Below are 13420 nucleotides of genomic sequence, written 5' to 3'. Positions count from 1 at the left end.
CAATTGATGAGCTCCAAAAAGAAATATTGGATTATGTTTGTAATGTAGTCTGTACCTGGGCATGGCTGAGTTATGATTAGGGCGTGGAGTCCCCGCCCCTTGGTGGAAGCTCACAGACCAAGGGCATGGCAGAGGACAGAGCGGCGCTTTTGATGCCAGGGCTTCTGATGTTCGAGTTTGATGCTGAAGACTTAAGCTGAAGCCCCGGGAAGTAAGCTCACAGAGGAAAGAGAAGCCAGCCCCGGGCAGGGAGGAACCCTGAAGCCAGAGTAAAGCCAGCCCCAGGAACATAGGTACCCAGGAAGCCTGAACCGTCACAGATGTCGGCAGCCATCTTGCTCCAAACAGACTTTGGTGAGGGAAGTAGCTTAGGCTTTATGGCCTGGTGTCTGTAAGCTCCTACCCCAGATCAACACCCTTTATGAAAACCCACCAGTTTCTGGTCTTTTGCCTCAGCACCCCTTTGGCTAACTAATATGAAAGGGACAGAAGGAGAAGGACTCTTTTCTCCCTTCCAGCTCTGAGGGCCCTGAGGCGGGCTCAGGCGAGCCATCCCGGAGCTCCGCTCTGTCAGATGCTGCCTCCCTCACACTGTTGGAGAGAGCCAGGAGTGAGCACTTCCGGGTCCCCTCCCTGACGCCCATTGCACAGGGCCTCCAGCCCCGCGCCTGACTTCCTGGGTCGTGCCCGCCTGCCAGCCGCCAGCCAGGGCCTGAGCATGGGCTGAGGGCCGTGAAAAACGGGAGTCCAAGTGCGCTGGGCAGGCACCCCAGCCACAGCCTATCTTTGGTCATGGGCCTTTCGTTGGAGAATCTAGTGAAATAAGTAAGTGTGGAAGAATCTAGCCAAATAAATGAAGTGTCAGGACATACAAGGATCCTGGGCGCGGGGAGGGGAGGGTACACTTTCTGTTTGCACAGCTTAATGTAAGCCTTACTGCTTTGAGTCTTTCTTTTCCCCATTGAAAAAGTGGGGACAGAATGATGAGTTTGTCCACTAGGCTCAGAAACAGGCGATAGATTTGGTTTGTAATTCAAGAGAGCAGACCGAACACGTTTGTCTACTCTCATCTTCAGGACCCATCATTATGAAAGTAATAAAAGAGAAATAAGAACACGCATAACAGAAAAGGAGAAAGGGAGACAGGCTGTGAGTGGATGAAGGGTTTCAGCAATTTCAGCAAGACGGAAAGTGGATGGGAAGTGCAGACGGATGAGCCAGAGTCGGGAAGGCAGGCCTCCAATGCACACACGGGCCCGCCGTGGGCACGTGCCTGTGGGCTTGGCACAACCCCAGAGAGGCAGAAGATTTACAGTTGGCAGGTGTGGCGGACACCAGAAAGAACGGGGGATTTTTCCCAGGGGAAGCGCTAGGAACCTTCTCTCCAGGAACTGAGGGAGGCTCATATCGTTGGGTGCTTGCCCACAGGGGGTGCTCCTCCCGCCTCCCAGCTCGCTTGCCTCCAAGTGTAGCCATCCAACAGTAGTGAAGACAGCAAGAGAACTATTAAAAATTGGGAGGAGTGGGGAGAAAGATGGGCGCCTCATCCTTTTCTGTAATAGCGTGGACTTGATAAATCAAGAAATTACAAGACAGGGAAGCAGATGGCGTGCAAGTGATTGAGCCCCTGCCTACCACACGGGAGGTCCAGGGTTCAGTTCCCAGGCCTCCTGGAGAAGGCGAGCTGATGCTACAAGATGATGCAACAAGGAGACACAAAGAGGGAAGACAATGACAGATGCAGCAAAGCAGGGAGCCGAGGTGGCTCAGGTGATTTCACACCTCTCTCCCACATGGGAGATCCCAGGTTCAGTCCCCACGCCTCCTAAAGAGAAGACAAGCAGATAGTGAGCGCAAGCAATGAGGGGGTGAATCAATAAATAAAATTTTAAAATAAAGAAATTACAGTACAAGCATATCATTTTGCGATGTGACAGGAAAACTGAAAACTCAAAGCAGAGGGGGCTGTCCCTGAACCGCAGTGCTGGGGCCAGGCTGAGCTGGGGCTGGGCTGCGCCTGCCCTTCTCGCCCTTCCCTAGTCCTCGATTTTTACAACCTACGATGCATTACACTAACTTAAAATAAGGGAACCTTTAAAAGTGAAAAGAATGTCAACAGGCTCACAGTTCCGCAGGAAGGATTCCAGCTGACTGTTAGCTTCTGACTGCCCAGCACTGCTCAGCCCCAGAGGCGTGTCCGCCTGGCTGGGCCGTTCTGGTTCTCCCCCAGAGATGTGCGTCTCGGGGTTCTCGCCTGTCTGGGGTGCAGTCAGCTCCAGCCCAGAAAGAGGAGGGACAAGATGGTCTCTGGGATGGGCTTTTTCTTTTTTTTCCAAAGATGTTATTTTATTTATTTCTCCCCACCCCCTCATTGTTTGCACTTGGTGTGTCTATTCTTTGTTTCTTTAAGGGGTACCAGGAACCAAACCTGGGACTTCTGATATGGGAGGGAGGTGTCTAATTGTTTGAGCCCCCTCTGTTCCCTGCTTTGTTGTATCGCTCGTTGTGTCTTCCTTCTTGTGTCTCTTGGTGCATCATCTCGTTGCATCAGCTCGGCATACCTGCCCATCACGCCAGCTCGCTGTCTTGCTCATCTTCCTTAGAAGGCACTGGGAATCTCCGCTCCCTGCTTTGTTGTGTCTCTCATTATGTTTGTCTTCTTGGGTCTCTTGTTGTGTCAGCTTGCTGGGCCTGCCTGTCATGACAGCTCACTGTTTTCTCTAGGAGGCACTGGGAACGGAACCAGGGGCCTCCCAGGTGGTAGGCGGGAGCTCAATCGCTTGAGCCACTTCTGTTTCCCTGAGACCAGCTTTTGATTCTCAGAGGTTGCAGGGGCTGAAGGACCCTCAGCTGTCCCCTGCCCTCACTCAGGGAGCCACAGCGTGGCCACAGCACACCCCTGAGCTCCCCCTGCAAGGTTGTGGAGGGTTGAAATAAGGTTGCGCTCTGTTGTCCTTCCCTCGCTCCCTCCCTTCCTTCCTGCCTTTGGAGGGACCGTTGTATTTAGATTACTCTGTCTGAGCTCTGTTTGGAGAGCCGACAGCTGCCATTTAGAGGTGGAAGCGGTTTCTCCAAACAGGGAGGCCACGCGGCCTCAGTCCAGCCCCTTCTCAGCCCCAGAACGGTTTGCTTCTCCCTCTTGGGCCCCTCAGTACGTGACGCGCCACAGAGAAGTCCCGTCCCGCGGACGTCCAGCTTCGGGCGAGCTTCCTAGACGCTTGCCTTCCCCGGGAGGCTTGCGGCTGGCAGCAGCCAGGCCTTTAGTGGGTGCTAACCTACGGATCGCGTTTCAGAGCCTCTGCTCAGTGTCTCTGTAACCAGGGCCAGGCGCCGCAGGTCTGCCGGTGTGTAGTTTGGAAAAGAGAGGCTTATCGTATGTAAGGTTTTCCAAGCTTTTTTCTTCGGGGGAACCCTTTTCACTTGGAGCATCTCAAGCAAGTGGTGCTCTGTGGAATTCACTGGGAAATTCTGTTCTCAGGTTCTCATGCCACGGAACAGTTGACAGCAACAGAGAGGTTAAATTATTTGGGGGTAAGTGGTGGCAGGGGAGGGAGCCTTAACTTATTCCCTCCAAAATGTGGAGCCCTCCCTGAGGGCCAGGGAGGGTTGCAAGATGCTCTAAGTACATTATCTCGTACCCTCACACTTGAACAGGTAGCGTACTAGCTTCCGTTTATTACTGGGGAAACTGCTGGTCAGATAAGTCGCTGACGGTCTTGCCATTCCCTACAAAGCCGAAATCGAAACTGTGGCCTACTGGATTCCAAAACCCATGCCCTTAACCATGTAGTAGCAGTAAAGGGTGAGTAGCAATCCTCCTCCCACCAATCCATCTACCTATACTTTTTTCTTTTTTGTTTTTTGACGTACCAGGCAGGGGATTGAACCCAGGACCTTGTATGTGGGAAACTGGTGCTCAACCACCGAGTCACATCGGCAACCCTGAGTTGGTGTTTTTGTTTTGCCTGTTGTTTGTTTTTGTTTGCTTTATTTTTAGAAGGCACCGGAACCAAACCTTGGACCTCCCGTGTGGGAGGTGGGAGCTCAACAGCTTGCGCCACATCTGCTCCCCTTACCTCTACTCTTTTTTTTAATTTATTGTATTTGTTTGTATTTATTGATTGATTTTTTGTATTGTTTATTTGTTTTTCCCCACCCCCTCGTTGCTTTTCACTAGCTGTGTCTGCGTGCCTTCCCTGTTTCCTTACTAGGCCCTGGGAGCCCAGCCCAGGACCTCCGATGTGGGAGGGAGGCGCCTAATTGCCTGAGCCACCTTGCTCCCTGCTTTGTTGATCTCTCTTATGTTTTTCCTTCCCACATCTCTTGTTGAATCCTCTTGTTGTGCCAGCTCGCTGTCTTTTAGGAGGTGCCGGGATCTGAACCAGCAACCTCCCCTGGTAGGCGGGAGCCCAGCCCCCTGAGCCACACCCGCTTCCCCTACCTGCCCTCTTGACCCTGTGTCCTCCCCTGGACGTCTGTCTCTTCTGCCTGGTGCCGAGTGTTCCTTCTCTAGTCCCATGCTGGGCACTTGGGAACCCCGAGCGCCCATGAGGCACCCATACCTGGCGAGGAGATGGTGGGCAGCGCTGGAGGGGCCGGCGATTGGACAGCTGCTGGACAGCTCCGGCGAGTCATGCCCCGTTCCTGAGGAGAGAAATTGGGGGGCTCTGTATTTACCAGAAAGGGCAAGTCACCTCCCAGGAAAAGCTCTGAGATGGACGGTCTGTCCCGCTGCCCCTGCCTCTCGAGAGAAGGCGAGGAAGTTGGTGGCACTTAGGCCCTCCTGTTAACTCATTACTTGTTTGGAAAGGGGGAGACTGGTCTTTCCCCAGCTTGGTTCACAGAAACGCACGTGCTGCGAAGCGGCTGCCGCCTCCTCTCCACCCACGCTCCTCCTGGGCACGGCGGGCCCCCGCGCCCCTTGCCGCCCTCCAGGCCCGCGGGCTCTGCTCTTCTCTCTCTCCCTGTTGTTTTTCACCTGGAATCAGGGGCAGGCCTCATCAGCTCAGCCTCCGCAGGAGTCCCTGGGCCGAGCCCAGTGTGTGGCCGCTGCCCCGCTCAGGCCGAGCCCTCGGGGGCGCCGGGGCTGTGCGTTCCTCACTCCCTGGGTAGATACCGCCCTTGTCGCCAACCGCGGGCCCCTCCGTGGAGACGCCGCTGTGCAGGAGTGGGCAGCAGGGCACTGGGGCTTCTAGAAGCTCCCTTGATGTGCGCACACGGCCGAGCCCATGCTGAGCAGGCTCCTGAAGAGCGAAGAGGAGCCACCCAGACTAGGACGAGGAAGGCCACCTGGGACAGGTCATGAGCGCGGGCGCCCACACAGCGTGCGTGCTGCAGGGATCTTGGCGTGTGAGACTCTAATGGAGTCTGAAGGGCAGGTCGTGTGGTGACCAGTCATGCAGCCGTCCAGTGCTGCGTAACAAAGCAACCTGAGTCTCGGGGCTTGGAATGGTGGCATTTTGCCTGCTCGCGGATCAGCAACCTGTGCTGAGCGCGGTGAGCCAGCGCACTTCTGCTCCGCCTGCCATCGGCCGGGCCATCTGAAGGCTCACTTGCTAGCTCACGTGGCGGCTGATGCTGGCCGCGGGCTCAGACCTTAACTGCGTCCTTGGCCGGAACACCCGCACGTGGCCCCTCCGTGAGGAACAGGCTTCCTGCAGTTGAGTCTGGGTTCCAAGGGTAAGCGTCCCAAGGGAGAAAGAGCTGGGCGGACTCCGTGTCGGCCTTTAGGGCCTGGCCTTGAAGGCCACACCGCCTTGCCTTTACTTCGTTCTCTTCATTAGAAGTGAGTCGTTCCAATTGGCCCATTCTCACAGGGAAGGATCAACAGACGCCGTCTTTGGTGGAGCAGCAGAGGCACGCGGAAAGAAGAACACGAGGGATGGGAGGTGTTGGCGCAGCCATCTTGGCAAAGTATGGTAGACACAGCAGGATTTGGAGGGCGAGGGCAGGAACGGTAGAGCTCGGGTGCCCTGCCAAAGGCCTTCTTTTTCACCTGATGGGAAGTGGGGAGCCAGTGAGCGGTGTGGATTGTGGTGTGACACGCTCGCCTTTTGTTTGAAAAGCTCTCTCTGGGGCGGAGTGGTGGAAGGTTAGAAGGGGCAGGCAGGAGATGAGTGGGGGGCTGTTGTCATCAGGAGGAGACGTGGGGGCCTGTGGCAACGTGTACACCTGGAAGCGAGGGGCAGGGTCAGAGCTGGAGACCAAGATGAGCTCACAGGGCTTAGCAACGGAGTGACCCCCACAGGCTGCGGAGCCCAGGGCATCCCGCAGGGTTGCTGGAGTCTGGCTTGGGAGAATGAGGGAAGGTGATGGAGAAAGAAAAAAAAGAAAAGGAAGAGGAGGCGGGGAGACAAGGAGTCCTAGTTGGGAAGTGATGCATCTGAGGGATCTGAAGATCTGAAACCCATCCGGGTGGCTGTGTCCAGCAGACAGCGGGGTGGACCTTTGTGTAACGCTCGGGAAGTTGCGGAGCTTTGGATGCCATCACCCGATGGGCAGAGGGATTGCTCGTGAAAGCGTGTGGGAAGGGCGCCGTGTCTGGAGAAGGGCTCTCCTGACCGTTTGGGGGACGTTATCCTCAAAGGACGGTCAGAGGAGGAGGATCTGGCAACCACCCAGGATAAAATTGCCTGGACCGGGGAATCTGGGCTAGAGGGTGCTTGAAATCCTGTGTCTGTGGAACACGATCTGATCTTGACGGCGTGCCTAACAGGGCTCCCTGTGCCAGCGAGGATGGGTGCAGAGACAAACGGCCTCGGCCCCTTCTCCAAAGGCCATTGTCACCCATCCCGGGAGGAGCCGGCGCAATCGCAGGCACCTGACGAGGTGGTAGCAAGCTGCCCGAGGATGGGAAGGGAGCCTTCATTCCAGCCAGGGGCCCCTGCGCCGTGGCGCTCGTTGGGCCCAGTAGAGGTGGGCCTTGGGGGAGGGATGCTGACGGGGGTGGGAGGGGAGCCGGGGGGGAGGTCAGGAGCGGGAGACCGTGAAGCGGGGTGACCTCGGGCGCGTTTGTGCACGGGGAGTGGTGTGACCTGGATGCCGAGTGGCGTTGCAACCTCCCGGGGCACGGGAGGCCCCAGGCCCGGGGGCAGCTGGTAGAGGAAAAGTCAACGGGGCGACGGCCCTGGGTGCGTGGCTGCGAGGCTAGTCCTTCCCTCGCGGGGCGGGGAGCGGCTCCCCAGCCCTGTGCAGGTTAAGGGGTCTTTATGCTGCCTGGTGGGAATGGCCAGCAACACGTGGTCACGGCGGGCCGAGGGCTTCCCAGGGGCCAGGCAGCTTCTGGCAACGGCGTCGCCTCGCGCTCAGGCCCACTCCACGCAGCAGGCGTCCCCCGTGTGCCAGGTGAAGAGGCGAGCCCCTCCTGGGGCGGGGCGGAGGCGCGGTCCCGGGCGGCCGGCGGGGGGCTCAGGCCGTGCTCCCCGCAGGTGTTCGTGCTCTGCCACGGGCTGCTGCAGCTCTGCCAGCTCCTGTACAGCGCCTACTTCAAGAGCAGCCTCACCACCATCGAGAAGCGCTTCGGCCTCTCCAGCTCCTCCTCGGGCCTCATCTCCAGCCTGAACGAGGTAAGCAGGTGCAGGCCCCGCACCCCTCCTTGGAGCCCCGGGACGCTGCTCCGCAGGAGCGGGAACGGGGGGTGCGTGGCTGGGCGAGGCTCCCGTCTCTGCACGGGGACCCAGGGGAGGGGGACGACCAGATCCAGCCTGGGGGATGGGTGCAGCTGCCCTTCCCGAGGCGGCACCTGAGCCAAGCACCTCGCCCACACCTGGCCTCAGGTAGCCTGCCCTTCCCCGCCTCACCCATGAGGACGCCGAGGCGCAGCACGTGCTGGGCCTTGCCCGCGGCAGGCAGACCCGGCTGCCTGCAAACGCGGCGTCCTCCCGGCTCTGTGATGACCCTTGAGCTGGCGTGGCCTCTGCTCCCTCGCCAGGCTGAGGAGAGCGCAGCCCCAGGCTCTCAGGCGGAAGGACAGCCCCCCGGCCAGGTCCTGGGGGGCCATGGACCCCAGAGCTGCTCCGCGGCCTTGACCCCCAGCTCTGCTCTCTCTGGCCTCCCCGCAGCATGGGGGAGGCCATTTCACACTGTCCCTCAGTGACCACCGAGCCAAGCGAGAGGGAAGGAGGGTGGGCTGGGGGCAGGCGCGGAGGTCAGAGGGCACCGTTTGCTCGCAGTCGGCGGCAGGGAGGCTGCAGCGCCCGCGGCTCCAGGCGAGATGGGGCGCCCAGGCCTGGTTTCCCGCCTCTCCCCCGAGGCCTGCTGTTCCCACGTGGAGACGGTGTTTCACCCCCCAGGAGCCGAGCTGCGGCTCCTGAGCATGGCGAGATGTCTCCGTGATGCACTGGAGTTCAGGGAGATGGAGGGATTTAGAGACGTGGGGTTCCCCCCAAGACGCCTCTGGCTAAGATGGAGCCTGAAGGAAAGGGCGATGTCTCCTCTGAGCTCCAGCTGCGTGTGTGTGTGTGTGCGTGTGTGTCTTCACTGCTTTCTGTGTGTGTCTATGTATACCTGGGTGTGTGGCTGGGCTGGTCGCCGTGAGTGCCTGTTTTAGTCTCCTAGGCTGCGGAAAGCATATACCAGAAACGGGTTGGCTGTTACAATGGGCTTCATTCCTGTACAAGCTTCTGGTTCTGAGGCCTGAAAATGCCCAGGCCGAGGCATCACCAGGCAAGGCTTTCTCCCCACGAGCAGTGGCCGGGAGCCTGCTCCTCTGTCACGTGGCGAGGCAGGTGGCAGCGACGGCTGCTCTCCCCTGTCTTCCAGGGTTCACTGCTTCAGCTTCTGGCTTCCGTGGCTTGGTTTTTCTTCTGCAGCCTTCCCTCTGTCTCTCTCCCTGTTCATCCCTTTCATAAAGGGCTCCCGTAGGAGGATGAAGGCCCACTCTGGCCCACGCCCTGCTGAAGTAACCTCAACCCCACATCGTTCTCACCCGGGAATGGGCCAGCTCTAGCACCTGGCTGTCTGGGGTAGCTAGAGTCTCAAACTACCACAGTGTCTCAGGACGTGTGTGTCTGGTGGTGTGACCCCATGGGGTGGTTGTACTTTAAATATACGGATCAGAGAAGGCTAAGTCTGAGCAGAGACCCAAGGGGGTCAGATGGGAAGGGAGCCCTGTGGCCATGTAAGGGGCAGGCAGTCCAGGCAGAAGGCGGGAAAGCAAGCACAAGGCCCTGAGGAGGGCGTGCAGCTGCCATGCAGGAAGAACAGCAGAAGGCAGAGGAGTGGAGCGAAGGAGAGGGGGCGAGGGGGCGGGGGAAGAGCGCGGTCAGAGAGGCAGCAGGGGAGGGCCAGGCTGCTCAGGCTTGGGGGGCCTGGGGACAGCCACTGCCTTTACCATTGATTGAGCAGAGGGCACATGGCCTGGCAGTCCCCCAGGGCCACTCTGTGCTGGTGGAGGGTGGACTGCAGCAGGGCAGGGTGGACGGGCCGGCCAGAGGCCATGGCCGACGTTCAGGCCAGAGGGCTGGTGGCGGTGGTGGGGGCTGTGCTCGGCTTCCGAGCGGGTCCGGAAGGTCAAGGCAGTGTGAGCTGCTGCTGGGCTGGCTGTGGGTGCGAGAGCAGCCACGGTGACGCGCAGGTCCTCCGTTGGCCGGCTGGGAGGAGGGAGGGCTGTTTACTGAGACGAGGAGGCCTGGAAAGGGCTGGGATGTGAGGCTTCTGGGGGAGAGAACAGCACCCACAGGGCATGTGAAGCCACAGAACTGGGGAGACAAGAGCAAGAAGCACCAGGACGAGATCACAGCGAGAGCGCAGCCAGCGAGGAAGAGCAGCCACGGGGGTGACAAAGGAGCAGCCCAGAGACGCAGGAGGAAGATTAAGAGGGGTGGGGTCATGGAAACGCAGGGAAAGATTTGTTCCAGAAAGAAAGAAAGGACCACCCAGGCATGGGTGCCGAGAGATGGAGATTCCACCAGTGGGTGCAGCCACGAGGAGGGCTGGTGACCCTGGTGAGAGCCGAGGACTCAGGGCAGAACTCCCTCGCCTGCAGCCGGGAGACCGCGGCGCACAGAGCGGGGCTCGGCGGCTGGCGTTCGGGGTCCTCGCGTCCAGGTGGGGTTGCCTCCTGGGGCAGAGCACTCTCTGCTTGGGTGGAGGCACGGTCAGAGGCCTGCCGGCCTCCCTTTACCAGCTAGGAGCCTGCCCCAGGCTGGAACCCTCAGGCCCCCTCCCGGGCCCTGCGTGAGGCTGGGAGAGCACCTCCTTCCGCGAGACACCGCGAACGTGGGGCTCCGGTGGGTCCAGCGGGGAGGGCTCTTAGGGACGATTCGGTCCTCATGCCTCAGTTCACGGAAGTGGAAACAGGCCCACAGAGGGCAGGGAGCAGAGCCGGGTGGAGGCCCATCCGCAGCAGGCAGCGGCCGCTCCAGTGGAGATGCTCTACGCCGGGCCGCCCTGGGTGCAGGCCTTGGGCCAGCCACCTGCTGGCCCTGGGCCTCGTCTGTAAATTGGGGTTGTTGCATGGTTCAATGAGATGTGCTCCTTGCTTGCTGCTATTCTGACACCAAGCCAGAGCGCTTAGGGAGTTTAATTAGGGAACGGCCGCTCCCAGCAGCCAGCCCGCAAGGGAGGTTTCCTGGGATTTGCCCAGTTGTCTGGTCCTGAGTGGCTGAAGCTCACGGCCTCCGGGTGCTCCCGCGGTCTGGTCTGGGAGGCCGCGCCTCTGTCCCCTTGTGAGGGTCTCCGGGGAGGTTAGAGCCCCCGGCTCCCCTGGCCCCTGCGGGCTCCGGGCACCTCGGGCCCCGCCTCCTCCGTGGGGCCTCGGCCTCACCGGCCCCTCTGCTCTCTCTGCAGATCAGCAACGCCGTCCTCATCGTCTTCGTCAGCTACTGCGGCAGCCGGGCGCACCGGCCGCGGCTCATCGGCGTCGGGGGGCTCCTGCTGGCGACGGGGGCCTTCTTCCTGACCCTGCCGCACTTCCTCTCCGAGCCCTACCAGTACTCCCTGGCCGGCGCCGGTGAGTGTCGCGGCGCGCTGCCAGGGAGAGGGACGGGCCTCTCGGCCGCCCGCGGGGACACCCCTGGGGCAGGGGACAGGGAACTGGGCCTCTCGGCGGTGGGCAGGGGACAGGGAACGGGGCCTCTCAGCAGCCCGTGGGGACGCTCCCTGGCAGGGGACAGGGAACGGGGCCTCTCAGCAGCCTGCGGGGATGCCCCTGGGGCAGGGGACAGGGAACGGGGCCTCTCGCCCAGCCTGCGGGGATGCCCCTGGGCCAGGGGACAGGGAACGGGGCCTCTCAGCAGCCCACGGGGACGCTCCCGGGGCAGGGGACCCCAACCGGGCCAGGTGGCCTCTGCGGGAACGTCCCCTGGGCATCTACCGTTTGTTGCTCCGTGAAGCACTCCTGAAGTTGGGAGCGTTTCTCAAGTCTGTCGAGATACGCAGCGGCTGTCGGAGCTCTGGCTTGTGGAGGAAGGAGCCTGCTGGTCGTGGCCTGCTCCCCCTCTGCTGCCCTGTGCCCCCCGCCTCGACTGACCCAAGGTCCACTTGCCGGGGATACTTGTGCGCGGTCCCTGCCGTGGGCTTGGCGGGAGGAGGAGCGGGGGCGGCCGACAGTGCGAGCTGTGGGTTTTCTCAAGGCTTAATCATAACACTTCCTGACGTTCACGCTTTCGTCCACCGTTCATCCTAATTGCAATGCGCTCTGGTTCTGTGATCTCATTTGATTCCCTTGGACTCTGTCAGGAGGGAGAAGGTCTAAGACTAGGGCTTGTGACTCAGTAATGTCCAGTAACTTTTCCAAGTACACCCGGTCAGTGCTCCAGGGAGAGAAACTCAGTGTTCTAACTCTTAGAACAGTGGCCTGCTGAGACCCCACACCTCTTGTTCTCGATGATACGTCCTGTGGCAGGGAGATGTGGGAGGCTTTTACAAGATTCATCAACACAGGAGGAAACAATACAGAATTGCCAAGAGTTCCCTTTTCTTTATATTTTACTGTATTTTTTTAATATGAAAAAAATTCAAAATAAAGCAAAGAAAATAATGTAACAGACACCTAATTCAGACGGCCAAGATTTACCAGTTTTCCTTCAGATATTTCTTTTTTAAAATGAAATAAAGCGGTGCCTCCCTCCCACTCTGCTCCTCCCTCCTTCCCCAGAAGTAGGGACTGTCCTGTGGTCAGTGTGCCAAGCCCATTGCTTATCTCTGTACTTTTCCGCCTTGTATTGTCCTCTTGCTTTAGCCCTAGCTTTTCTTCCTGCTGGTTTGGAAGTTAAACATTGCTATTCACACTTACATTAAAAAGTGTTTCTAAAAAGTATTATAGAGTGCAATTGACCTCACAGTCAAACATTCTAGAATACATAAGGAAATAACCTGCCATGAACAGAACCAAGCAAACATAAAAACATTGGGAGGGTTAGCATTCTCAAAACCTGAGCTGATGGAATAATCTGAAACTATAAAGAGAATGCATTTAAAATGATGGGGGAAATCTAAGAAGGAAGGGAAGTCATAAGGCAACTAAGAAATTCTGAAAATGGGGCAGAGAGATTTGAAAAACTGTCAAAATAAAAATGTATAATCTAAAGGACAGATTAGACATCAAAATAATAGAGCTGGAGAGAGACTAAGGGAACAGAAAGACATACTTGAGAAAATTGCCCAGATGTAGCACAGATGGATAAAGCACTAGAAACTATGAAAGAGAGGTTAAGAGACAATAAGCCAGAAATGAAAATGTCATATGTGTGTGATCGTGTGTGTGTAGAGAGAGCAAGAGATAGCAGATAGCAGTAAAGCAGCTCTAGAAGGAAATGATGGCGTGAATAGGCATGTGGCAATATTGTGAGTATTTTTGGCTGAGAATTTTTCATTATTAAAGAAATATTGTGGGCATTTTTGGCTGAGAATTTTTCATTACTAAAGAAAAACCTTAATCATCAAAAGAAAAAGCACAGTGAACTTCCAAACAGGATAAGTTAAAAATAACTCATTCTCAGACACCTTATGGGGGACATTCAGAACAACAAAGAAATGAGAAAATCTTAAACACAACCTGACAGAAAACCCAGAATATTTATAAAGGAATGACGATTAGACTAGCAGTATCATCAAGGGATACCAGAAGACTGAGGCATGGTGCTTTCAACGTGCTGAGGGGAAATAACTGTCAACTTAAAAACCTCTCTGTAGCTAAACTGTAATTCAAGAGCAAGGGTAAAATGAAGGCAAAAAACTTAGAGATCTTCTCACTCACAGATCCTTCTGAAAATAACGCCAAAGAATGTGCTTCAAGAAGATGGAAATTGAATCAACAAGGGCGGGTGGTAAAATGCAAGAAGGAACCGTGGGATTTTCTCTCTGTAGGGATTTTCTGTGGTCTGAGTGGTGCAACTGGCCCCCAGAGTGATGTGCACTTGCATTAACTAGGCACCCTGAAACGTCACCTCTCGGGAGCTAATTTTTATATTAATTTGTT

At 57.4% G+C, this 13420-nt stretch overlaps 1 protein-coding gene across 1 annotated transcript in view; it reads left to right on the top strand.

Moving 5' to 3' along the window:
• The window catches only part of SLCO2A1 (solute carrier organic anion transporter family member 2A1), a 93684-nt gene that overhangs the window by 28420 nt on the left and 51844 nt on the right, over positions 1–13420 (top strand). The window contains exons 2-3 of the mRNA XM_058294980.1: positions 7428–7565; positions 10789–10951. Of these exons, the coding sequence (XP_058150963.1) occupies positions 7428–7565; positions 10789–10951 (301 nt within the window). The remainder of the gene's footprint in view (positions 1–7427; positions 7566–10788; positions 10952–13420) is intronic.

The sequence above is a fragment of the Dasypus novemcinctus genome, chromosome 4 (assembly GCF_030445035.2).
Source record: "Dasypus novemcinctus isolate mDasNov1 chromosome 4, mDasNov1.1.hap2, whole genome shotgun sequence".
In the NCBI taxonomy this organism is placed as follows: domain Eukaryota; kingdom Metazoa; phylum Chordata; class Mammalia; order Cingulata; family Dasypodidae; genus Dasypus; species Dasypus novemcinctus.
Note: the sequence above shows the minus strand (reverse complement) of the source record. Positions and strands in the feature narration are given on the sequence as shown.